Source organism: Narcine bancroftii, chromosome 2 (genome assembly GCF_036971445.1).
Source record: "Narcine bancroftii isolate sNarBan1 chromosome 2, sNarBan1.hap1, whole genome shotgun sequence".
NCBI classification, from domain to species: Eukaryota; Metazoa; Chordata; class Chondrichthyes; order Torpediniformes; family Narcinidae; genus Narcine; species Narcine bancroftii.
In genome coordinates this window covers 8,553,408-8,579,660 of record NC_091470.1, presented here as the reverse complement: position 1 = coordinate 8,579,660, position 26,253 = coordinate 8,553,408, and the positions used below count along the sequence as shown (strand labels likewise).

Below are 26,253 nucleotides of genomic sequence, written 5' to 3'. Positions count from 1 at the left end.
TGTCCGGTCCCGGAGATTTATCCACCTTTATCTTTTTCAACACAGCCATCACTACCTCCTCGGTTATCCTTATATGCTTCATTACCTCCCCACTATTTTTCTTTACCTCAACTGGTTCAATATTTTTTTCCCTAGTGAATACCGAGGCAAAGAAATCATTCAAAATTTCCCCCATTTCCTCTGACTTCTCACTCAGCCTACCCTCGCTATCTACAAGGGGTCCAATTTTATCCCTCACTAATCTTTTACTTTTAATGTACCTATAGAAACCCTTTAGATTTATTTTTACTCTGTCTGCCAAAGCCTCTTCATGCCTTTCTTTGGTCTTTCTAATTTCTTTCTTAAGATTCCTTCTACACTCCTTGTAGTCCTCCTTCAAACTCTCAGCTCCCTGCTCTTTATAGCTCTTGTACACCTCCCTTTTCCTCCTAACCAAATTTCCAATATTCCTCGAAAACCAAGCCTCCCTATGACTTCCAGCCTTTCCTTTGATCCTCACTGGGACATAACTACTCTGTACCCTCAAAATTTCTTTTTTGAATATCCTCCATTTTTCATTTACATCCTTACCTGAAAATATCCTGTCCCACTCAATACTCCCCAAATCCCTTCTTATTCCTTCGAAATTTGCTCTTCTCCAATCCAGAACCTCAAATTTAGCCCCCTCCTTGCTCTTCCCTAAAACTAACAGAGTTATGATCACTAGACCCAATTTTTTCTCCAACAATAATGTCCGATACCTGACCTAGCTCGTTCCCTAACAGGAGATCTAGTATTACACCGTCCCGAGTCGGTTCTTCTACTAATTGATTTAGAAAACAATCTTGAACACTTTTAACGAACTCTACCCCATCCAGCCCTCTAACTGTATGGGTATCCCAATCAATGTGAGGGAAGTTAAAATCTCCCATGATCACTACCTTATGATTCTCACACATATACGTTATCTCCCTACACATTTGTTCCTCTAGTTTTCTTGACCCATTTTGTGATCTGTAATACACCCCTATTAGCACCCTCATGCCTCCTTCACCCCTCAATTCCCCCAAACAGCCTCACTGGACGATCCCTCCAGACCATCCTGCCACCTCATGGCAGTAATGTCCTCCTTAACAAGCAGAGCAACTCCTCCCCCTTTTTTACCCCCTGATCTATGACATCTAAAACAAATGTATCCTGGAATATTAAGTTGCCAGTCCTGCCCCTCCTGTAGCCAGGTCTCACTAATTGCCACAATATCGTGACCCCAGGTATCTGTCCATGCTCTAAGCTCATCTACCTTGTTCACTATGCTTCTTGCATTAAAATATATGCATCTCAGAGAATGACTCTCACCTATATTCTCTTTTCTACCTTTTACCCTAATCTCCATCCTACCTTTGTTATCGTTATTATTCCTATCTAGGTGGCCATGACACTGCACTCACACTCTGTTCCCCACCCTCCTGCCAAAGTAGTTTAAACCTTCCCCCACAGCTCTAGCAAATCTGCTTGCCAGCACATTGGTCCCCCTCCAGTTCAAGTGGAGTCCGTCCCTTTTGTACAGGTCCGACCTTCCCCAGAAGAGATCCCATTGATCCAGAAATCTTATCCTTTGCCCCCTGCACCATCTCTTTAGCCACACATTTATCCTCCACATCCTCCTATTTCTACCCTCACTAGCGCATGGCACCGGCAGCAATCCAGAGATTACTACCTTGGAGGTCCGATATATTTCCCTCACTGCGACACGGTTGGCATAGCAGTTAGCGCAACACCTTTACAGTACCAGCAATTGGGACTGGACCTGGATTTGAAACCCGCGCTGTCTGTAAGGAGTTTGTACTTTCTCCCCGTGTCTACGTGGATTTTCCCCGGGGGCTCTAGTTTCCTCCCACCGTTCGAAACGTACCAGGGATGTAGATTAATTTTTTTTTTTCATAACAATTACAGCATGGAAACAGGCCATTAGGCCCCTCCAGTCCGGTTTAAATGGGGCAGCATGGACTCGTGGGCTGAAATGGCCTGTTATTGTTTAAATTTAACCCCATCCTCCTGCTTTCTCCCATGACCTTTGATACCCTTATGAATCGTTAATAATAATGGATGGCATGGTTATTACTATTACAACACCAATGACGAATCCAGCGCTGTTTATAAGGTGTTTGTACGCTCTCCCTAAGTCTGTGTGGGTTTCTTGCAGTGCTCCATTTTCCTCCCAACCTTTAAAATGTTCAGGGGTTATAGGTTAATTGGCTCATGGGCTAGAAGGGCCTGTTACCGTGCTGTATGTCCAAATTTTTTAAAAGTTATATTAATAATCTGTTTATTGTCATATGCATTGTACAATGTACATATGCTCCAAAATTCTTGCTGCTGTTGAACAGGGGCTTTGTAAAACTTACTACCCTCAATTTAAAATCCATGCAATGACATGGCCTTTACAACCATCTGTGGCTATGAATTCTACAATTCACTGCCCCCTGTTCTGAGACTGTGCCCTCCTGATCCTAGACTCTCCCACAACCGAAGACAACCTCTCCACGTCCACTCGAACCAGCCCTTTCAATATTCAGTAGGCTTCCATGAGCTTGGCCCCCCACCGCCCCCCCACCATTCTTCTAAACTCCAGTGAGTACAGGGCCTAGAGCCAGCAGACAGTGTTTGTATGTTGCAGTGGTTCCTGACACTTTGACATCCAATGTCCTCTCACCAGCGCGTTTGGGGAAACAAAGTCAAACTGCTGCAGCTGCTGAAAATCTGAAATAAAAACTGGCGGTCAGGTAGTATCTGTGGAGAGAGAAAAGCAGAGTTAAAACTGAAGCCTGGGATCCAAGGTTGGAGCATTTGTGATGTTTTAAAGATCTTAATTCAGATACATGGATATAAATGCTTTAGAGGGATTATATCAGCAATCTTGATGAAGGGTTCCAACCAAAAACATCGATCAGTCTTTATTTTCCACTGGTGTTCTTGACTCGTTGAGTTTCTCCAGAAGATTGTTTATTGAAAACAAATTGAGCAGATTGTGGCAGGTTCAGAAAGGATCAGAGCAAGATGGCCATGATCAGGTCTGTGGTTAGTGAAGAATAGATCGAGTGTCCCAGTGTCCATAGGAAGAGGTCTTGTGGATTAAGAATATTTTTGGATTTATGAGCCATGTATTTGTGTACTAGTTTTCTGTTTTGTAGCATCCCAACTCTCAGTTGAATTAGCTAATCTCAATGGGAGGTAAATAGAAGGGGTATCACCCTTTGCCTCAGTGTGGTCAGTCAGGGTCTGTGTCCTTCATTTGAAATTATGGTTGCCTCCTTTCCCCACCTTCCCCCACCCCACCCTTTCAGTCTGTTGTATTATAACAGCTCTTGGGGCACTGGTCAATAGTTATACCCTTTTTTCTCAGGGTAGGTGAGAGGGGGGAAAAAGTTATAAGAGACCTGAGGGCCGCCTTCTTCTCTCAGACGGTTGTGGTGAATGAAATGAGCTGCCAAAGGGACTGGTAGAAGCGGAAACAATGTCTTTCAAAGTCATTTGGACGGGTCTATGGATAGGAAAGGTTCAGAGGGCTATGAGCTAAACTCAGGCAAGTGAGACTAGCTTGGGTCAGCATGAACAAGTCAGGCCAAAGGGCCTGTTTCCATGCTCTAAAACTGACCTGTGGTCATCCGACATCATTGTCGTGCAACTCGAGGTTGTCTCATTCTTTGGCTGGAGTGATAGTTCAATGGGATGGGACAAACTGACACTGTAACCAATAGTTTTGTGCCTGAAACACATGATACTCAGCTGTTGCTGAGGTGAGACGAAGCTTCAGTGTGTATCTCAGAGGTTGGATAGTGAGCATCATCTTTAGCCTGTGATTTAATTATTCAAAAGATGCTGGTCAAATGTGTGACTCTCTGCCACTCTGTGCGTGACTCCATTTGACTCCCTCTCTGTTGCAGCTTTATGTATTTCCAGACTATGGCTTACATGGAGTTCTGTCTGATGATCGCAGGGCAGTTGACAGCCTATTGATTGTGACAAAGAGAGTGCAGCCTCCTGCTATTCATTGAAACTAAAAACCACTCTTGAGGGTGCCTGACATTTGTGGATCTTTGGGCGGTTTGGAGCGGTGGCAGGAATTGGCAGTGTGTCTTGTCTAGTGATTACAGGAAATCGGGATCACGTTTCCTTGGCCCTTGAAGTGGCAACCTGCAAACAGCCATTCAATAGGGGAAGGGAAGCTGCCACCAGAGGAAATGAATGCAGCTGGATGATAGTGAGGTTTGAGAATTGGCTCCTGTTTCCCTTTAACTGCTTGTCTTGTTTGCTTGTGGAGTTTAACCAGTGACTGCCCTTTTGGTGCCCTTTTCCTTTCTGTAGGCTGTTTTTGGATATGTTTCAGCAAATGTAGTTTCTTAAATGTCTTTGTGGGTATTAGTGATCTGCTGGAAGGAGCTCGGACAGATGTCTCTGGTGCAGTGTTTGCTGCTGTCGTGGTGGACCATAACTTGCTGAGGAGTTCCTGCAATGTCAATGAGATTGGAAGAGTGTGGAGAAGGTTTACTAGGATTGGACAGAATGGATGCAGATGGGATGTTTCCAAGGATGGGAAAATCCAGAACCCGGGGCCATGGTTTGAGGATAATAAGCAAACCATTTAGGACCGAGATGAGGAGGAATTTCTTGACCCAGAGGGTGGTGAATCTGTGGAATTCATTGCCACAGAGGGCAGTAGAGGCAGGTTCATTAAATCTATTTAAGAGGGAATTAGATCTATTTCTTCAGTATAAGGGTATTAAAGGTTACGGAGAGAAGGCGGGGACGGGGTACTGAACTTTAAGATCAGCCATGATCTCGTTGAATGGCGGAGCAGGCTCGAAGGGTCGAATGACCTACTCCTGCTCCTATCTTCTATATTTCTATGTTTTTATGTTGCTGGGTTACAGGGAAAGGTTAAACAGGTTAGGACTTTCTTCCTTGGAGCGTAGAAGGATGAGGGGAGATTTGATGGAGGTATTTAAAATTTTGAGGGGTATAAATAGAGGCTTTTTCCACTGAGGGTGGGTGAGATACAGACCAGACGACATGGGTTAGAGGGGAGAGATTTAGGAGGATCTTTAGGGGGAATTTATTCATGGATAGAGTGGTGGGAGTGTGCAATGAGCTGCCAGTTGAAGTGGTGAATGTGGACTCGATCTTAACATTTAAGAAAAATTTAGACAGGCACATGGATCGGTGCTGTATGGAAGGATGTGGAATGGGTGCAGGTCATTGGGACTAGGCACAGACTAGAAGGGCCTGTTTTCTGTGCTGTAATGTTCTACAGTTAGCGCAACAGTATTAAAGCTCCAGTGATTTTGGGTTATAATGCTGTCTGTAAGGAGTTTGTATGTTCTCCCTGTGTGTGAGTGGGTTTCCCTGGGTGCTCCAGTTTCCTCCAACCTTTCAAAATGTACAGGGTTGTAGGTTAATTGGAGAATTTTTGCCACCATGGGCTTGTGGGCCAGAAAGGCCTGTTACCATGCTGTATCTCAAAATTAAAATTAAATTAAAAAAATAAGGCAAAGAACAGTCCAGGAAAACTGATTCAATCATGGTTTTCTAAACTAAAGTTGATTAATGCTTGAAGGGGAAAATATTGCAGAACTCTGGGAAAAGAGCAAGGAAATCATGTTATAATGTTATCAACTTTCCTTTTGTGTCTATCCAGATCCCTTGGAAGACACTGATTCTGCTTCCTCCGGCATTGCAGGCAGTAGATTTTGGGGAACTCCTTCCAGCCTGCGAACAGGGATTCTTCCTGCTTTCTGTAGCATAGAACACTACAGCACAGAAACAGGCCCTTGGTCCCTTCTAGTCTGTACTGAACTATTATTCTACCTTGTTCCACTGATCTGCACCCAGTCCATATACCTCTGTACCCTTCCCATCCATATACTTCCTTGTCCAAATTTTTCTTAACTTAAAATTGAGTCTGTATTCACCACTTCAGCTGGCAGCTTCTTCCATACTCCCAGCACTCTCTGTGTGAAAAAATTTCCCCTAAACCTCTCCCCTTTCACCCATTTCACCAGTTTTGACCTTGTCTGTCTCTATCGTATCTCCTCTCAACATTCTTGGCTCCAAGGAGTACAGCCCCTAGTTTTTCTTGTTTCACCACCTCTGCATCCATTCCATTGCAATAGTCCCAGCTGTGACTCAAGCAGCATTTCATTCAAGTTCAGCGTAACCTCTCGTGCTTTCTTATTTTACCCCTCGATTTACGAATGCAAACTCCCATACACTTGGATATTTCAACGGGCCCTGCTATTTTCCTGGATTTGTGTGCACCCACACACTGTCACTGTGCACTCTTTTGGTCAGTGCCATTTGTTTCGTGTTATCTCACTGCTCTGTCGGCTGGAGTGCCTTGTAGGTCATGTGTATGCTAATCAGGACAGCTTTCAAGGAATTTTCCAAAAGCCCACCATAAGCGGGGCGGCACAATTAGCTTAACAGTTAGCGCAACATTGTTGCAGCGCCAGCGACTGGGACTGGGGTTCGAATCCTGCATTGGTGCATTTTCCCTGGGGGGAACCGGTTACCTCCCACCATTTGAAACGTACTGGGGGTTGTAAGTTAATTGGGTGTAATTTGACGACAGGGACTCATGAGCTGAAATGGCCTGTTACCGTGCTTTGTCTAAAATTTAAATTAAACATCTGAGATTGAATCTGTAATCTATAGGGATTAAAACAAATTTATGTTGACCTTGGTCCAAACATATGGCTATCAAATTCTGAGTTTAACAGGAATTAACAATTTATTTTGATGCAAGGAGAAAGGCCTGTTTAAATTAAAAACAAGTTCCTTAACACCAACTCCATGGCCAAGAAAGCCCAGCAGCGCCTCTACTTCTGCGATAGTGTACTGTGGACTTTTTCTGTATGCATCTTAATATTTTAATGTGTTTAACTTCTATTCTAACTTGTAGTTAAGTAAATGTGCTCTGTGGTCCTGGAGAAACTCTATCTCGTCTTTACCTTGCGAGCATGGTATGAATGATAAATAAAGGGGACTTGAAATGCTGGAAAAAAAATCCAGCAGGCTGGACAGCATCTAGGGAGAGAGAAAACAAAGTGAATGTTTTGGATCATTGCCTTTTCATCAGAATGAGGAAGGATTTGGAATTGATCCTGTTTTCAGCTGCAGAGAAAAGACAGGGGTAGAAAAAACCTGTTAGATCATTACAACGCAGAGCAGGCCCTTCAGCCCACGATGTTGTGCCAACCTATATAAATCTACACAACAATCTAAACCTTCCCTACCTCACACCCATATAACCATATAACCACTTACAGCACAGAACAGGCCAGTTCGGCCCTACTAGTCCATGCCGTAACAAATCCCCACCCTCCTAGTCCCACTGACCAGCACCCAGTCCATACCCCTCCAGTCCTCTCCTATCCATGTAACTATCCAGTCTTTCCTTACATGTAACCAATGATCCCGCCTCGACCACGTCTGTCGGAAGCTCATCCACATCCCTATCACCCTCTGCGTAAAGAAATTTCCCCTCATGTTCCCCTTATAATTTTCCCCCTTCAATCTTAAACCATGCCCTCTAGTTTGAATCTCCTCATTCTTAATTGAAAAAGCCTATCTGTCCCTTTTAAAATCTTAAACACCTCTATCAAGTCCCCTCTCAATCTTCTACGCTCCAGAGAAAAAAGTCCCAGTCTGCACAACCTTTCCCTGTAACTCAAACCTTGAAATCCTTCTCTGCACTCTCTCTATTTTGTTTATATCTTTCCTATAATTTGGTGACCAAAACTGTACACAGTACTCCAAATTTGGCCTCACCAATGCCTTGTACAATTTCATCATAACCTCCCTATTCTTGAATTCAATACTCCGATTTATGAAGGCCAACATTCCAAATGCCTTCTTCACCACACCATCTACCTGAGTATCAGCCTTGAGGGTACTATTTACCACAACTCCTATATCCCTTTGTTGCTCTGCATGTCTCAATAGCCTACCATTTAATGCATATGACCTACTTAGATTTGCCTTTCCAAAATGTAATACCTCACACTTATCTGTATTAAATTCCATCAGCCATTTCTCAGCCCACACCTCCAGCCTTCCTAAATCACCTTTTAATCTACGGTAATCTTCCTCACTGACCACAACACCACCAATCTTTGTATCATCTGCAAACTTGCTTATCCAATTCTCCACCCCTACTTCCAGATCGTTAATGTATATAACAAACAATAGTGGACCGAGGATCGATCCCTGAGGAACTCCTCTTGTCACCAGCCTCCAATTGGACAAACAATTTTCTACCACTACTCTCTGACACCTCCCATCCAACCATTGCTGAATCCATTTCACTACCTCCTCATTTATACCTAATGCCTCCACCTTTTTTCCTAATCTCCTGTGGGGAACTTTGTCAAAAGCTTTACTAAAGTCTAAATAGACAACATCCACAGCTTTCCCTTCATCAACCTTTTTTTGTAACCCCCTCGAAAAATTCAATCAGGTTTGTCAAGCATGATCTACCCCTGACAAAGCCATGCGGATTACTCCCTATCAATCCCTGTACCTTCAAATATTTGTAAATACCATCCCTCAGAACACTTTCCATCAACTTGCCCACCACAGACGTCAGACTCAAGGGCCTATAATTCCCAGGTTTACATTTGGACCCTTTCTTAAACAGCCGAACCACGTGCGCAACCCTCCAATCCTTTGGCACTACCCCCGTGGCCAGTGACATCCTAAATATCTCTGTTAATGGCCCTACTATCTGTCCACAAGCCTTTCTGAGTGTCCTTGGGAATATTTTGTCTGGTCTTGGAGATTTATCCACCTTTATCTTTTTCAACACAGCCATCACTACCTCCTCAGTTATCCTTATATGCTTCATTACCTCCCCACTATTTTTCTTTACCTTAACTGGTTCAATATTTTTTTCCCTAGTGAATACCGAGGCGAAGAAATCATTCAAAATTTCCCCCATTTCCTCTGACTTCTCACTCAGCCTACCCTCGCTATCTACAAGGGGTCCAATTTTATCCCTCATTAATCTTTTACTTTTAATGTACTTATAGAAACCCTTTGGATTTATTTTTACTCTGTCTGTCAAAGCCTCTTCATGCCTTTTTTTGGCCTTTCTAATTTCTTTCTTAAGATTCCTTCGACACTCCTTGTAGTCCTCCTTCAAATTGTCAGCTCCCTGTTCTTTGTACACCTCCCTTTTTCTCCTAACCAAATTTCCAATATTCCTCGAAAACCAAGCCTCCCTATGACTTCCAGCCTTTCCTTTGATCCTCACTGGGACATATCTACTCTGTTTCCTCAAAATTTCTTTTTTGAATATCCTCCATTTTTCATTTACACCCTCACTTGAAAATATCCTGTCCCACTCAATACTCCCCAAATCCCATCTTATTCCTTTGAAATTTGCTCTTCTCCAATCCAGAACCTCAACTTTAGGCCCCTCCTTGCTCTTCCCTAAAACTACCTTAAAACTAACAGAATTATGATCACTAGACCCAATTGGATCTCCAACATTAATCTCCCATAATCCTCTACTTCTATGTGCCTGCCTAAGAGTCTTTTTAATGTCCCTGTTGTACCAGCCTCCACCATCATCCCTGGCAATGCGTTCCAGGCACCCACCGCTCCCTGTGTGTAAAAATAATCTTACCTCTCCCCGAAGCATTCCTCCACTTGCCTTAAACAGATGTCCTCTGATATTTACTATTGTTGCCCCGGGAAAAAGGTGCAGGCTGTCCACCCTATCTATGCATCTCGTAATCTTGTAGACCTCTATTAAGTCACCTCTCACCCTTCTTTGCTCCATGATGAGTTCTAGCTGAGAGAGGGCGGTGAAAACTCACTAATTGCAGCTGATGGGAAATTGAAAGTATAAAAAGAGATAAACACTGATGGAAACCCCTTCAGAGGAAAGCTGTAGGACCTGAGGCTGGCCGTCCTGGCTGGCAGGGGATGATGGAAATGAACGAGTACTATCTACTCCTCTCTGATTATTTCTTTGAGAAACGAGGGTGTCAGCTAAAGCACTCTGAGCTTTGCTGAAGAGTTTGTGGGTTAAACGAAGGAATGAGCTGGGCCTGTTTCCATGCTGTGTGTGGATAGAGCAAAATGGCACAGAAACAGACCCTTCCAAATGTCCCAAACTATTTTCTGCCCAGTGCCACTGACCTGTACCCAGTGCATTGCCTTCCAGCCCCCTCCCATCCATGCACCTATCCAAATTCTTCTTAAACGTTAAAAATGAGCCACCGTTCACAAGGTAGCTCATTCCATACTCCCACTACTTTCTATGTGAAGAAGTTCCCCCTAAACATTTCCTCTTTCAACCTTAACCCATGTCCTCTGGTTTGTCTCTCACCCATCCTCAGTGGGGAAAAAAAACCTCCCTGCATTTACTCTGTCGATACCTTTCATAATTTTAAATCTCTCTATCAAATCTCCTTTCATTCTTCTATGCTCCAGGGAATAAAGTCCCAACTTGTTTAAAGTCCTAACTTGTTTAACCTTTCCCCGTAACTTAGTTCCTATAAACCTTCTCTGCACAAAACTGCATACAATACTCTGAATCTGACCTCACCAAAATGTATTATAGAACTTGACGATAACATCCAAGCTCCTAATACCTAACCTAATATTTGGATTTATGAAGGCCAATTTGCCAAAAGCTCTCTTTACAACCCTATCTACCTGTGACACCAGGATCTAAGATTTTCAGACACTACCTCTGATAATGGGAGTCTAGTCCAATCCTAAAAACTGGAGGTAAGGTAGAAAATGGTATCAAGTCTGCTTGTGTAGGGAGGGTGTTGGCTTTGGAAATGCAGAGAGCGATTGAGGAGTTCCCGATGATGAGGGGAATTTATTATCTTGCTGTAGCCTCACAGGTACACACCAGCTTCTTAGTTCCAATTCATATATAGAACAGATGAAGGTGACAGATTGAAATTGGTGTGTTTGACTGCAGGGACAATTCTGCTGAATGACATCTCCTTCTTTTGTTTAGAAGAAGATCGACTACTGTGATCCCAGCCCGTGTCAGAATGATGCTAAGTGCTACATCCTTGGTGATGACTACTACTGTGCTTGTCCAGAGGACTACGAAGGAAAGAACTGCTCACTGCTGAAGGACCACTGCAGATCTGCTCCCTGCCGAGGTAGATTCTTTGTAAAACAATTTAGACAATTGGCACCGCCACAGGCCATTTCAGCCCACGAACCCATGGTGCTCAATATACACCCAATTAACCTACACCCCTGGTAGTTTTGATGGGTGGGTGAAAATCAGAGCCCCCGGGGAAAACCCTCGCAGACACGGGGAGAACGTGCAAACTCCTTACAGACGGTGCAGGGTTCAAACCCCAGTCCCAATTGCCGGTGCTGTAAAGGTGTTGCGCTTTAATGACCATGTCCCTCATCTCCTGTCATCCTTGCCCATCCGAAGCCACTCTGCAGCCAGACAAGATTCAACTTATTGTCATGTACAAAAGACAGGGTTTCGTGTGTCAGAGAGCACCTATGGCAGTGCGGCACTCCCCCAGCATTGCTTCATAGTGTCAGACTGTAAAGCAGCAGCTCCCATCAGTGGTGTAGCTGTATCTCCACACAGAGCAGCAGCTCCCATCAGTGGTGTAGCTGTACCTCCACACAGAGCAGCAGCTCCCATCAGTGGTGTAGCTGTACCTCCACACAGAGCAGCAGCTCCCATCAGTGGTGTAGCTGTACCTCCACACAGAGCAGCAGCTCCCATCAGTGGTGTAGCTGTACCTCCACACAGAGCAGCAGCTCCCATCAGTGGTGTAGCTGTACCTCCACACAGAGCAGCAGCTCCCATCAGTGGTGTAGCTGTACCTCCACACATCTAACATTGTCATGAAAGATGAATGACTCTGGCACCTTTAGCTTAACAAGACAAGTCCCATGGGGTGTCACAGGAACTTAATCAAATAAATTTGACATCTAAGCACACAAGGGGATAAAAGCTCATTAGTGGGTAGGGCCGTGTTAAAGGAAGAGAACGTAGTACAGGACAGAGCAGGCCCTTTGGCCCACGATCTCTGCCCCAAGCAAGTTGGCAAATTAAACTAAATCTGCTGCCTGCACATGATCCCTATCTCTCCACTCCCCTGCGCATTCGCATGTCTGTCTAGAAGCTTCTTGAACGTGTTTCCATCGCAACCTCTAACAGTGAGTTGCAGGTGAAAGAGGAACAGCAGTTCAGGGAACCAGAGCTTGAATCCTGATGTCTGAGTGCATAATTGTTGGTGGTGGAATATGAGTGATCCTGGAGGCTTAAGGAAGAGAATTTTAAAAATTGAGACACGATCATACTGTGCCCCAGTGAATGTGAGGGTCAGGGTACAGTCAAGGGCACTCTTGTATGTACCACATGCTGATGAACAAAAAATGCAAGCTTGGGCTTGTGTGGCAGAGCACACGACATCCCAGGCTTTTGTCTACAAAGTTGGCACGAACATTGCTGAACATTTCTCACTCTCCCCACCCCTCCCCTTGCAACGCACAGAAGATTTACGAGAATTCTCTGAACAATTTTGTGTTAGGTTCAGCTGTGATGCTATGAGAATCCACTAGTCAACCAAAATTAGCCATCTCTAGTTTATCGGGACAAGATTGTAGCTGACCCATGGGGCTCCAGCAAAATCTGGGAAGCAGAACTTTGGGACTAGAAATGAAAGAGATGGTGTTTGATGGAGTGGATAAGTTAAGGACTGTAAATTGCCTACTCTGGGAAATGTATTCCATCCTCTCATTTGGGACCAGGCAGAATAATTTGGTACAGATGAAATGGGCTGAAGGGCCTTTTTCTGTGCTGGAGTATTCTCTGGTTCAAGGCACAAAGTGGAAAGGCAGCAGGAGGGTGGAGCCCCTGGACTGGAGGTTTGCAGAGAGAACTGGTCTCCAGTGTGAGGATCGTAGGTTGGGAAAGGTGCCTGCCAGGGTAAAACTGGGGGAGTAGAGATTTCCATCCTCTCACAAAGGACACAATCCAGTTGACATGCTCCTTGTTTCCTTGTTGTGGCAGTGATTGACAGCTGTACTGTCGCCATCTCCAGTAACAGCAGTCAGGATGGGGTCCGCTATATATCGTCCAACGTATGTGGTCCGCATGGCACCTGCATCAGCCAACCTGCGGGGAACTTCACCTGTGCTTGTAATCGAGGGTTTACTGGGATGTACTGTCATGAAAGTAAGTGATGAACCTACCTGAATTTCTGGAAACATTTTATTCAGGCGCCCGCCTGTATTTTGCTTGCATCGTGATAAAGGGCTCAGGCCCAAAATGTTGGTTAGGTACGCTGCATGACCTGCTGAGTTTCTCCAGCAATTTTTGTGTAAACTAGATTCACAGTGTCTGCAGATTTTCTTCTTTAATTCTTCTGCATCCTCCCCAAAGGTGACCAGAACTGATCACACTGCTCCCAATGTGGCCGAACCAAAGTTGTACACAGCTGAAATATGGCCAGAAGATATAGAAGCAGGACAATTGGCCCATCAAGTCCACTCCGGCATTCCATCATGAGCTGATCCTTTCACCCACTCAGCCCCACGCCTCTCTTCTCCCTATAACCTTTGATACCCTGAGTGTTCAGATACTTATCGGTCTCTGCTTTAAATACACCCAATGACCTGGCCTCCACAGCTGCCTGTGTCAGCAAATTCCAGAGGTTGACCACCCTCTGGCTGAAAAAATCCCTCCTCATCGGCTTTAAATGGGTGCCCTTCAATCCTGAAGTTGTGCCCCCCTGTCCTTGACTCCCCTACCATGGGAAACAACTTTGCCACATCTACTCTGTCCAGACTTTTCACCATTTGAAATACTTCTATGTGGTCCCCTCTAATACTTCAGAACTCCAAGGAGTACAGTTCAAGAGCCGTCAAATGTTCCTCATTTGGTAATTCCTTCATACCAGGAATTGTTCTTGTAAATCTCAGCCCTCTCCATGCCAGCACATCCTTTTTTACAAGAAGAACCCAAAACTGTACCCCGTACTCCAAGAATGGCTCCATCAGTGCCTTATAAAGCCTTAATTTCAGAAGTAACTTACAATTGTTCTTTCTTTAGATATCAATGACTGCATGCTGAATAAGTGTAAAAATGGAGGGACGTGTATTGACGGAGTGGACTCCTTCCGCTGTATCTGTCCTGACGGATGGGAAGGGGAGCTTTGTGAAATAGGTGAGCAACTAGGTGTGTTTGTGTGGGGGTGTTTGTGTTCATGGCCAGGGTGCTGAATGTTGGCTCAAGAATCTCGAGCTTTGAACAGGGAAGGTAGATCTGCGATATTGATGTCCCAAAGGCTTGTTACGTTCCCAAGCTGGAACTGTCTCGCCTTCATTTCTCAGAGTGAAAGTGCCTCGATTGAGATGTGCAAATTTCCACAGTAACAGGAAAACTAGGGAGGGTGGAAAAAACTGGATTTTTTTTTTCTTGATAGAGTAAGCCTTAGGAAGAGAGATTGTAGTTCCTGCTAAGATCAGCTGGTTAACGATATGGAGATTTTTAGAGTTCAGATTTCTTGTCAGAATACCTACACGACATCACATACAACCCTGAGATTCTTTCTCCTACGGGCCGGGGAGAATATCTGCTTTTTGGTAGGTGCAGAAAATTGCACTCAAGAAAAGAGGCGTACACAAAAGAGAGCATTGTAAACAAGAAAGAAATGGAAACCAACTGTGCCATGCAGAAAGAATAAATATTCAGTAATATAATGAGCAAAATCCAAGTCCTTAAATGAGCCCCTGATTGAGTTTGTGGTTGAGGAGTCTGATGTTGGAGAGGGAGCAGCTGTTCCTGAACCTCGGGGTGTGAGTCTTGAGGCACCGATACCTCTTTCCTGATGGCAGCAATGAGAACAGAGCGTGTGCTGGGTGACGTGGGTCCTTGATAATTGCTGCTGCTCTCCGATGGCAGTGTTCCCTGTAGACGTTCTCGATGGTGGGGAGGAATTTGCCTTTGATGTACTGGGCTGTGTCCACTACCCTTTGCGGGACTTTCCACTCAGAGGTATTGATGCTCCCGTACCAGGCCAAGATGCAGCCGGTCAACACACTTTCCACTACACATCTGTAGAAGTTTGCCACGGTGTTCGAAGTCATACCAAGTCTTTGCTAACTCCTGAGGAAGTAAAGGTGCTGACGTGCTTTCTTCATGATGTCATTCATGTGTTGGGTCTAGGAAATGTCCTCTGAGATAGTGACTCCCAGGAATTTTTAAGAAGGTTGGTATTTGCAGTCAGTCATTTGTCCTTGTAACTGAAGAACATTCCAATAATGGCAAGTGGAGCCATTGTGCTCTTCTGACTGGTCTTCTGAGAGACACAAGGAGATTAGTTACACACCAAGTGCCCATGCTTACAGCCTCAGGACGCGAGGCAATGCCAGGATCTCTGTGTGGAATATCCCAGTGTCAAGGGGCCTATGTCATTGGAGGTATGCAATCAGATCATTTTCACATTGCTGCAGCTCCCCACGATATTAACCATAGTAAAACTCTAAGTGGCAGACTCACATGGAGCAGAAAGAACCATGGTGGAAGCAGGTACAATGTTTACGAGGCTTCTAGATGGACTTCAACGTGCGTCATGTTCAGCATTGGGCTGAAGGGCCAATTCCTGAACATTATTCTAATGCTCATTGATGTACATGATTCGTGATAATTTGCTCTGTTAACTAAAGCTGTTTTGTTCTCTTCAGACTTTAATGACTGCAACCCCAACCCCTGCCTCAATGGAGGCCGATGTGTGGACGCACTGAACGATTTCCACTGTGAATGCAGCAACAACTGGAAAGGAAAGACATGCCACTCTAGTAAGTGGTCAGCCCCACCAAGCAAATGCCCCCCCACACCCATCTCCCCCTTAGGGTCCTTGTTGACCCAATGCCTGTCCACATTTGAGATTTTCATCTCTGACCTTCTGTGGGCTCTTACAGTATCTACATGTGTGTTGCATATCTGAGCTACAAACCAAGCTGGAAATGATCATCAGTTCCTGCAGCGGAGACGGACGTTTCAGTTCAGTGGGGGCCTCTCGTCAAATCCTTGTACTCACCCCTGGGTTTACCTTTTCTACCATTTGTGGCTTCGGCTACTTGGGCCCCAAACTTCGAAACTCTCTGAATCCCTCTCCATGAACACAACGTCAACCTCACTGACCAGTGTCAAAATTTGATAACTAATTGAATACCAGCAACACTCTGCAGCTCAGACAGCGTCAGTGGAAAATAGGTCAGATTTCAGGTGGAAGGTCCTTTGTCAGAACTGGGCCGTGGGGGTGGGGGGGGGGAAACAAAAGTATGTTTGGTTGTAGAAAGGTGAGAGAGGAGAATTGGATAAAGGGAACTGAGGGGGTATCTTATTGAAACTTTTCATATGTTGAAAGGCGTGGACAGGTTGTTTCCCACGGTGGGAGAGTCTAGGACAAGAGGGCACAACTTCAGGATTGAAGGGTGCCCACTTAGAACAGAGGTATGGAGGAGTTTCTTCAGCCAGAGGGTGGTGAATCTGGAATTTGTTGCAGGCAGTTGTGGAGGCCAGGTCATTGGGTGTATTGAAGACAGGTTCTTGATTAGCCAGGGCATCAAAGGTTATGGGGAGAAAGTAGGGCTGAATGGGAAAATGGATCAGTTCATGATTGAATGGCAGGGCAGACTTGATGGGCTGAATGGCCTGTTTCTGCTCCTCTATCTTGTGGTCATATGTTTAAACATGCACGCTTTCTATTCCCACAGGAGAGAATCAGTGCGACGAAAATACTTGCAGCAATGGAGGCACGTGTCACGACGTGGGAGACACCTTTCACTGTGCGTGCCCGCCAGAGTGGGGAGGCAGCACCTGCAACCTGGGTGAGCTCATCCTCTCTGTCAGGCGGCCTGCACCTTCTGCTGTTAGTTATTGACCTGGATGAGTGCGCCTTCAACCCCATCCAGAGCCCAGCAGTTCACCTGACACCCAAAACGTTCACACCCGCGTCCTCCAGCACCATGTGGTTTATCATCTGCCTTCTACAAAATGCCTTATGGCTTCCTTGAGCATTATAATCTCTACCACCTTTGTGGACAAGGGCAGCCAGTGCATCAGAACCCTGACTATAGGTTCGCTGGATGCTAACTCTCCAAAACACTCATCTAACTTAGAAATGTATCTGCATTCATGAATCCAGAATTCCCCACCGACCAATTTCAGGCAGCAGTTTTACCAGGAGGACAGGGACAGATCAGGAAAATATCTCACAACCTCCTTCTTGGGGATAGTTAGGAAGGACCAATAAATGCTGGACCTGTGAGGACTAGAGGACACGAGTTAAGGGTGAAAGGTGAAATGTTTAAAGGGAAAATTGGGGGAACCTCTTCACGCAGAGAGTGCTGGGATTGTGGAGTAAGCTCACAGTGGAGGAGGTGAGTGCGGGCTCCAATTTGACATTTAATGAATATTTGGACAGGTATATAGATGGGAGAGATATGGAGGGCTGTGGTCTGGATGCAGGTCAATGGGACCAGGGGAGAATAATCGTTTGGCACAGAACAGGATGGGCCAAAGGGCCTGTTTCTGTACTGTCAAGTTCTATAGTTCTGAGTGTGATGCCACATCCTTGGTAAGAATAATATAGCCTTAGAATTAAATGAAGTCTCTCCTGGGATATATAGTCCTGCCGAAAGAGACATGTTACAACTGGTTGATATAACGTAGCACTTACGGGGGACAGTGGTTGGAATTTTATTTCATTGACTAGCATTTGGGAAATCCCACCCACAGTGCTGAAAGCGTGAGGTTAAAGCTGCTGGTGCTGTGAAATGGGGCCACCAATGGCAAGATTTTGGGAAGATTTTGGAATGTGGGTGATCTTGTAAGTATTTCTCCAGATTGTCCTCATTCTAGTTGGAACAAGTGTGTTGTTTGTAACCATGTGACATTTCAGAAGCTTCCTCGGGCCATATGGTGTTGTACTGGGTAAAATACATTGGTGGGATTGAGGAGGGGCTGTGGAGGAAACTCAACAATTTTGGCAGACTCTCAAAGGTGTTCCTTGGAGCTACTGTTGTGACTTTGCAGGAAACACTGACTAGGGAATACCTTGGTGCAGCCACGAATCAATCCATGGAACAAGCAGAGATTCCCTTTTCTTAACTACCCCTTCCATGTATGATGTTTGAATTGGTTCCATGCTGCAGAGGAATGACTGGTGTGGTCCCTGTGTTTCAGCTAAGAACAGCAGTTGTGTCTCCAACCCTTGCCAGAATGGAGGGACATGCGTGGGCAGTGGAGATACCTTCACCTGTGTGTGCAAAGAGGGATGGGAAGGACAGAGCTGCACTCAGAGTAAGTTCCACACAATGCTCTCCTGTGTGTGTCTGCTTGAAGCTTGCTTGGGATTTGTGGGATCTCACTCCATGCAATGTTTAGGAGGTCATGTTTGAGAGTTCCTTGGGATAGCTGAACACGAGTCCCTAGGTCTTGAAGCTTGCTTTGGATTTGTGGGATCTCACTCCATGCAATGTTTAGGAGGTTGTGTTTGAGAGTTCCTTGGGATAGCTGAACACGAGTCCCTAGGTCTTGAAGCTTGCTTTGGATTTGTGGGATCTCACTCCATGCAATGTTTAGGAGGTCATGTTTGAGAGTTCCTTGGGATAGCTGAACACGAGTCCCTAGGTCTTGAAGCTTGCTTTGGATTTGTGGGATCTCACTCCATGCAATGTTTAGGAGGTTGTGTTTGAGAGTTCCTTGGGATAGCTGAACACGAGTCCCTAGGTCTTGAAGCTTGCTTTGGATTTGTGGGATCTCACTCCATGCAATGTTTAGGAGGTCGTGTTTGAGAGTTCCTTGGGATAGCTGAACACGAGTCCCTAGGTCTTGAAGCTTGCTTTGGATTTGTGGGATCTCACTCCATGCAATGTTTAGGAGGTTGTGTTTGAGAGTTCCTTGGGATAGCTGAACACGAGTCCCTAGGTCTTGAAGCTTGCTTTGGATTTGTGGGATCTCACTCCATGCAATGTTTAGGAGGTTGTGTTTGAGAGTTCCTTGGGATGGCTGAACATGAGTCCCTAGGTCTTTATTATCAAAATGAAACTTCTTCAGTATTGATGTCCTCTCTGCACAATTCCAAGAACATTGAGTCTCGAGTACCTGAATTGGCTCCTTCTTGCTGTCCTGGTTCTACATTCATGCCATGACTACAGAATTCTATGGGATCTTCTGGAGAATGTCTAATCTACAAATTTACTCTACTTCCAAGTAACAGAAGTTTTAGTGGACAAAGAAATCCCAAGGTGTATTGACAAATGGACAGCCCCCATAAAGATGTTAGCACAGCATCCATGGAGAGAAATGGACAGTCAACGTTTTGGGTCGAAACCCTTTCCCCAAGATGTGCTCTTACAGATGGGTTTTAAAGAACTCCTAAAATTTGAGGAAGTAAAGGAGGTGGAAGCACAAAGGGGTAAGGAGAGATTCCAAAGCCTGGGGACCCAAGTCCTGAGGAAAACAACAGGCCAGAGGTTGACAAGGGTTGCAGGGTTCTATTAGAGGGTGGGTATTTTAACAAGCTGAGAGACTGTAGGGTGGTGATGGTGGCAGGAGAGTCTCCTCTTGCTCTTGCTTTGTGCTCTTTAACTGGAGCTGCTGGACGTTAAAGTTCTTACAGTAGAAAGCAGCTTTGTTTTAAAGTTGCTAAATCTGCTTTTTATTCCTTCCACAGATAGGAACGACTGCAACCCCCATCCATGGTGAGTTATGATTCTTGTAGCATTAGATTTATCACTGAGAGTGCAACCAATTTTGACCAGCTTTGATCCTGGGAAACCAAGGGTGGAACGGCTCCTGGCAGGACTTCTGATAAACCCAATGTAGAATGTGACCACTCAGCCCATTGTCCCCTTGCCAAGGCCTTTCCAGGAGCTTTGCAGTGAGTCCCACTCCCTCAGAGCCAAACACATTTTATATTTTTGGTATTTATCCAGTTCCCTTGATAGGTTCCTATTGAATCGCCTTCCGCACTTTCAGGTGGTGCCTTCCACATCACAATTGTCCCACTCCCTCAGAGCCAAACACATTTTATATTTTTGGTATTTATCCAGTTCCCTTGATGGGTTCCTATTGAATCGCCTTCCGCACTTTCAGGTGGTGCCTTCCACATCACAATTGCTGTATTCTTTTGTCCAAAGTCTAACTTTTCCATTGGTTCTTTTACTGCTTTTATTTTAAATTGATTAATATAAGGGGTGTTAACATCTAGTCCTACATAACATACCATTCCTGGAAGCAGTTGTCCTTATTTACTTCATCAAATAAACCGAAAGTCTCCAGAAAGCTGCTGGTTTCTGTCTCCAGCAATCTGGATGCAGTCCTAACCTCGGGGGCTGCCTTGTGGCATTCTCCCTGTCACCGCATGGGTCCCCTCCCACGTCCCAGAGACGTGGGGGTTGGTAGGTTAATTGCCTGCTGTGAATTGCCCCCAGTGAATGGAAGAATCTGGCGAGAGTTGACTAGATGGAAGTGCCAATAAGAAAGGATTATTGTTAATGGGAGGGGGGTTGACGATTGGTGTCCACTGAGCTGGAGGATCTGTTTCTGTGCTGAATTACTCTGCATTAACCTTCTCATGGAAACAACACCACCCTCCAAGCAGAGGCCTGGTCAGAGCATGGGTCTCTGGCACTGTGAGGCAGCGGCTTTACCTGCTGCGCCAATTCCTCAGCCCATCTTGCTGAAAGAAATGTGCTTGGAAGTGAAGTGGCATTGCAGCTGTAATTTGGACCCATTTATTCAAAGCTATTGCTCCTTTCCCCCCACCCCCCTCCAGTGGGGACTCTGCACACTCCCAGGGAGCCTCTGCGGTTAAAATAAAATCTGACCATGCCAGTGAAATACAATTCCTGGCACAATGGATAAAAGGGCAGGGGATTGTTGTAATCGCATTTAAAATTAAGTCTGTGCTGTTTAATCGGCTTTATGACAGATTTGATGCAAATCTCTTGATCTCACTCTTGTCCAGAGTGAGATGACAATCCTGCAGCCAGCGTGGTCCTGTGGTGAGGGTGTGAGAAGCCAGGACACCACGTGGGGAGGGGTTGCCTTATCTGTGACATAAGGTATAATTGCCCGGGCTGCAATCGACAGGAGAAGAGTGGGGGTAATAATGGGAATTCTTTGTGGATGCCTTGAACGGCGGGGGCTCTGGCCCGCTCCATTCTCCCATTGTCAACCGAGAGCTCAAAATATCCTCCTCAATGACAATTGACATTTACATTTGAATGGTGGGTGATGTTGAGGCAGAAGTTGTTGCTTTTCTTCGCGTGCCCTCATTTCTCAGCTGTGGTTGTGTTGACAGTCGCAGGAGATCACTTCTGTCTAACAGATACGTTCGGTGGGGGGGACGCGGTGCCTGTGCTTTGTCTTTGCAGTTACAATGGAGGCATCTGTGTCGACGGTGTGAATTGGTTTCGGTGTGAATGCGCTCCAGGTTTTGCTGGACCCGACTGCCGAATCAGTAAGTACCTGACGTGCAGAACAGAGAGTTCAGGGGTCGTGCCATTGTCACCCTGCCTCCCTTATGTTCCTTGACTCTTTGTGCAAAGTGAAGGCCAGTTGTACCTTGTCCAATACAACACCAGCTGACTAAATTATTCATTCAGAGAGGGAAAAAACCACCTCTGGAAGCATTGAATCCCACCCATCACAGATAACATTCTCTCCCAGGTCATTTTCTTTGTTTCATTTCTAAAGTCAGATGAAAGATCTTTTCAATTTGCTTCTAGTTCACTTCATTCGAGGTGACCTGGTAGAAGTCTTTGGCAGTGATCACTCTTCCACTGCACTATGGGATAGGAATTGCATTCCTAGAAAACGGTTTGCGTGGCAATATTTATTTCTCAAATGATATGTAATTTTCTCCAACTTTAAATTTTCCAATGCAAATTCTCCCACCCCTAAATGTGCATTTGATTTCCAAGTCACTGCAATACACTTCCTTCACACCGCTAAATTTCACTTGATAGAACGATCATTTTAATTCAGATCTTGTTTCTTCTATATTTCCCACGGAACTTGAGTCTGCTGCACCTGGAGCAAGAAACACGAGTTGGTTGGAGAAAAATGCCAATTTCCCCCACACATGTTCAGTGAGAGTGAATGATATTCTCGAGTTTTTGGTGAATGACCTGTCAATTCTGTAAGGGTGGATTTCCATAAACCCAATCGGTCTAATGTGGGGTCGCCTGGATATTACATCCTTGTGTGATGCCCAGGTTAAAATTCTGAATAAATTTATTGCTCAGTTCATGATCTGACTAACGTAACTATTATTTTTTTCATTTTATTTACAACTTGAACTAATTCTGGCCATTTAAACCCGTGCCGCCCAATTACACCCAAATTAACCTACAATTTCGTACACTTTGGAGGGTGGGAGGAAACTGGAACACCTGGAGGAAACCCACACAGTTCATGGAGAGGACGTACAAACTCCTTACAGACAGTGCTGGATTCGAACACAGGTCGCTAACCATTATGCTGCCCATTTGAAACTGTGAATGAATGCGTGGCAGGCATTCATACTTAAATTAAACCAGTGATCTGCATTGCCATTTAAAAATAAAACCAGCATTTCTGTTTCTATAGTGACGTTCACCATAGCAGGCCTGTAACGGTTTAGGGAACTTGGCGATCAGTTTGTGCAATGCAAGCTGCCTCAGACAGCTGATGCCGACTTACGGTTTATAAAAACATTTTGATTAAGACAAGGGAGTTCTTGAAAAGATGAAGGAAATTTTTTTTGACAATATGGGAGCAAATGAGTTGCAGGGTGATTTTTTTTTAAGTACTTGGAAGAATTGTATACTTGGGGACGATGGGACAGCTACAATTATGTTGGAGCACCATTTGGTTGAGCACTGGAGAGGAAAGTACCAATTTTTAAATATCTGGTATCACAATGATATTAAAAATGTCGAAAATTGACCTTGTTCATAAACAATTAATGTCGTTTCAACAGTTAAGAAATAAATTACTTGAAATATGCTTTTTTGCTATCTTCAATTGAGAGGATATTTGCAGGAAAAATGAGGTCCAACAATATATTTTCCAGCTTGTGGTGAGTTGGAAGTACTTAGCAGGAGAGGTTTTATACTAAGAAATTAATTTCTGCAATGTATCTCTTATTACAAGCAGGCACTATTAAAAAGGAATTCTTAAATCTGGACAGAAATGGGAGGTTGATTTAAACGAGGCCGCTTTAGTTGCCCATTCAGAGCCAGCTCTTCAGCGCTTGACGTCCTGCTTTGCGGAAACTGCCAAAATGTTTGGCCTGGAAGTCAGCCTGAAGAAAACTGAGGTCCTCCATCAGCCAGCTCCCCACCATGACTACCAGCCCCCCCACATCTCCATCGGGCACACAAAACTCAAAACGGTCAACCAGTTTACCTATCTCGGCTGCACCATTTCATCAGATGCAAGGATCGACAATGAGATAGACAACAGACTCGCCAAGGCAAATAGCGCCTTTGGAAGACTACACAAAAGAGTCTGGAAAAACAACCAACTGAAAAACCTCACAAAGATGAGCGTATACAGAGCCGTTGTCATACCCACACTCCTGTTCGGCTCCGAATCATGGGTCCTCTACCGGCATCACCTACGGCTCCTAGAATGCTTCCACCAGCGTTGTCTCCGCTCCATCCTCAACATCCATTGGAGCGCTTTCATCCCTAACGTCGAAGTATTCGAGATGGCAGAGGTCGACAGCATCGAGTCCACGCTGCTGAAGATCCAGCTGCGCTGGATGGGTCACGTCTCCAGAATGGAGGACCATCGCCTTCCCAAGATCGTGTTATATGGCGAGCTCTCCACTGGCCACCGTGACAGAGGTGCACCAAAGAAAAGGTACAAGGACTGCCTAAAGAAATCTCTTGGTGCCTGCCACATTGACCACCGCCAGTGGGCTGATCTCGCCTCAAACCGTGCATCTTGGCGCCTCACAGTTTGGCGGGCAGCAACCTCCTTTGAAGAAGACCGCAGAGCCCACCTCACTGACAAAAGGCAAAGGAGGAAAAACCCAACCCCAACCCACCAATTTTCCCCTGCAGCCGCTGCAACCATGTCTGCCTGTCCCGCATCGGACTTGTCAGCCACAAACGAGCCTGCAGCTGACGTGGACTTTTACCCCCTCCATAAATCTTCGTCCGCGAAGCCAAGCCAAAGAAAGAAAAACATTAGATAAGAAAAGATGAGCAGAACTCTGTGAAGACTACGACAAATATTATAAATGTTAGATAGAGTTTAGTTCAATCTAATTATTTACAGCCATTATATTTGACACCACTACAATTGCACAGAATGAAATTGGATTTATCGGATGAATGTTTTAGACGTGGTGAAGAAATAGGAACCTTTTTACGTTCTACTAGGTCATATTCTAAAATTAGAACTTTTTGAACAGACTGAGGAAAGTTTTTAAAGAACAGATTACTGGTATTGTTATTTCACAAAATCCAGGTTTATTTTTGTTGGGAAATATAGAAGAAACAAGATCTGAATTAAAATGATCGTTCTATCAAGTGAAATTTAGCGGTGTGAAGGAAGTGTATTGCAGTGACTTGGAAATCAAATGCACATTTAGGGGTGGAGAATTTGCATTGGAAAATTTAAAGTTGGAGAAAATTACATATCATTTGAGAAATAAATATTCAACTTTTGTACATATTTGGAGCCCGTATATGCAAAGTTTAGGGATAAATACATAAAAATGTATTTCCAGCCTTCTGAGACTTGCAATAATCTTCTTCCCTAAAGATCCAAGTGTGTGAACCAATCCTTTGTGAAATCCAGAACAATATTATCTTTATAATTTTATTTTTTTATATAACTATGTATTCTATCTTATTATTATAAATTTTATTGTGGGAGGAGGCTAAGAGGGATGGAGGGCAGGCAAGGGGGAGGGGTTAATACCATGTAATCACTACAATTTTTAAATTTAATTAAGTATTTATTCTGTACAATTATAATTACATTAAATAGTCCCAAAAAAAAGTTAAAGACCTGAAGCAGACAATTAGGATCAGAGAGGCATCACAGTTGACATGGATGAGGTGGACTGAGAGGTGCATTTCAATGCTGTAAAATTCTGGAATTCTATGAAGAAAATGGTATCCCTCTGGGCAAGCATGAGATTCGGTGGACTGAGCAGCCTTTGCTGCTCAGCCATCCAGCAGAGAAGATGGCACCATGGTTGGCATCTCCTCCCAGAGACCATCCTTTGAATTGCAGTGTGCACTCGTTCACCTTCAGGCAGTTCCATTCCAGTGCTGAGGTGACTGATGAGGCAGGCTCTTGAGCCACTGATGGAGGAAGAAGTAGCTGATTGACAAGGGTAGGTGAGCTTTTTGAGCAGGGCCCCTGTGTACACACGATGTTACCCTGGTGATCTCCGTGCTCAGCTCGGTCAGTACAGCATCAGACCCAGATTCCAGGGCACAAAATTGAAATTCTGCCTTGGCAGTCTCCAACCATACAGTATAAACGTCGATTTTTTTTTTCCCCTTAAACCCCATCCCCGAGACTCTCTTTCCCAATCCCTCCGTCTCCTTTCCTTCAGCTCCCTACCCCCTTCTCCTATCGGAGATTGACCCATTTCCCCTCTTGCTACCCAGCTCTTTTTCTCATCTCCCCATCACCTACGATCTCTTATCTGTGCTCCTCCTCCTGCCCCTTCCTCCCTCCTCTCTTTCCCTCTCCTCCCACTTTATTTAGGCCCAGACCCCTTTAATTCCTGTGAGTGCTGTGTGACCTGCAGAGTTTCTTGTTTGATCCCAGTGCACAACCTTTTGCCTCCAAGGCCACAGTGCTCCCAGCCGTTCAAAGGCTCGCCAGTACGGTTCAGTCCTTCCATTGACAGTTGCCACGTTAATTTTAACAAAGCAAAATCTCATAAGGTGTTTCAGGGGGTGATTCCAATCAAACTGAATCTGATGTTGAACATCGTAAAGAGATTTTGAAACAGACTGATCAGAGGTTCTCAAGAGATGCAGAAATTTGGGGAAGGAAATTCCAGATTTGGGTTGTATCAAATGAAGATGCAGTTGGTTGAAGATACAACACAGTGAGCATAAAAGTTAATGCAAAGCTGTTACAGCACCAGAGTCCTGGGTTCAGATCTGGCACTGTCTGTAAGGAGTTTGTACGTTCTCCCCGAGTCTGCGTGGGTTTCCTTCCACCCTCCAAAAATG

General features: G+C 44.8%; 1 protein-coding gene across 7 annotated transcripts in view; it reads left to right on the top strand.

The window, feature by feature from the left end:
• Nucleotides 1-26,253, top strand: part of jag2b (jagged canonical Notch ligand 2b) — a 229,531-nt gene that overhangs the window by 185,764 nt on the left and 17,514 nt on the right. For 5 of the 7 annotated variants that reach the window (XM_069915743.1, XM_069915746.1, XM_069915741.1 and 2 more), the window contains 8 exons: nt 11,018-11,168; nt 13,055-13,219; nt 14,096-14,209; nt 15,730-15,843; nt 16,765-16,878; nt 18,236-18,352; nt 19,728-19,755; nt 21,433-21,518. In XM_069915743.1, the coding sequence (XP_069771844.1) occupies nt 11,018-11,168; nt 13,055-13,219; nt 14,096-14,209; nt 15,730-15,843; nt 16,765-16,878; nt 18,236-18,352; nt 19,728-19,755; nt 21,433-21,518 (889 nt within the window). The remainder of the gene's footprint in view (nt 1-11,017; nt 11,169-13,054; nt 13,220-14,095; nt 14,210-15,729; nt 15,844-16,764; nt 16,879-18,235; nt 18,353-19,727; nt 19,756-21,432; nt 21,519-26,253) is intronic. The other 2 variants (XM_069915742.1, XM_069915744.1) reach the window with 2 other exon arrangements.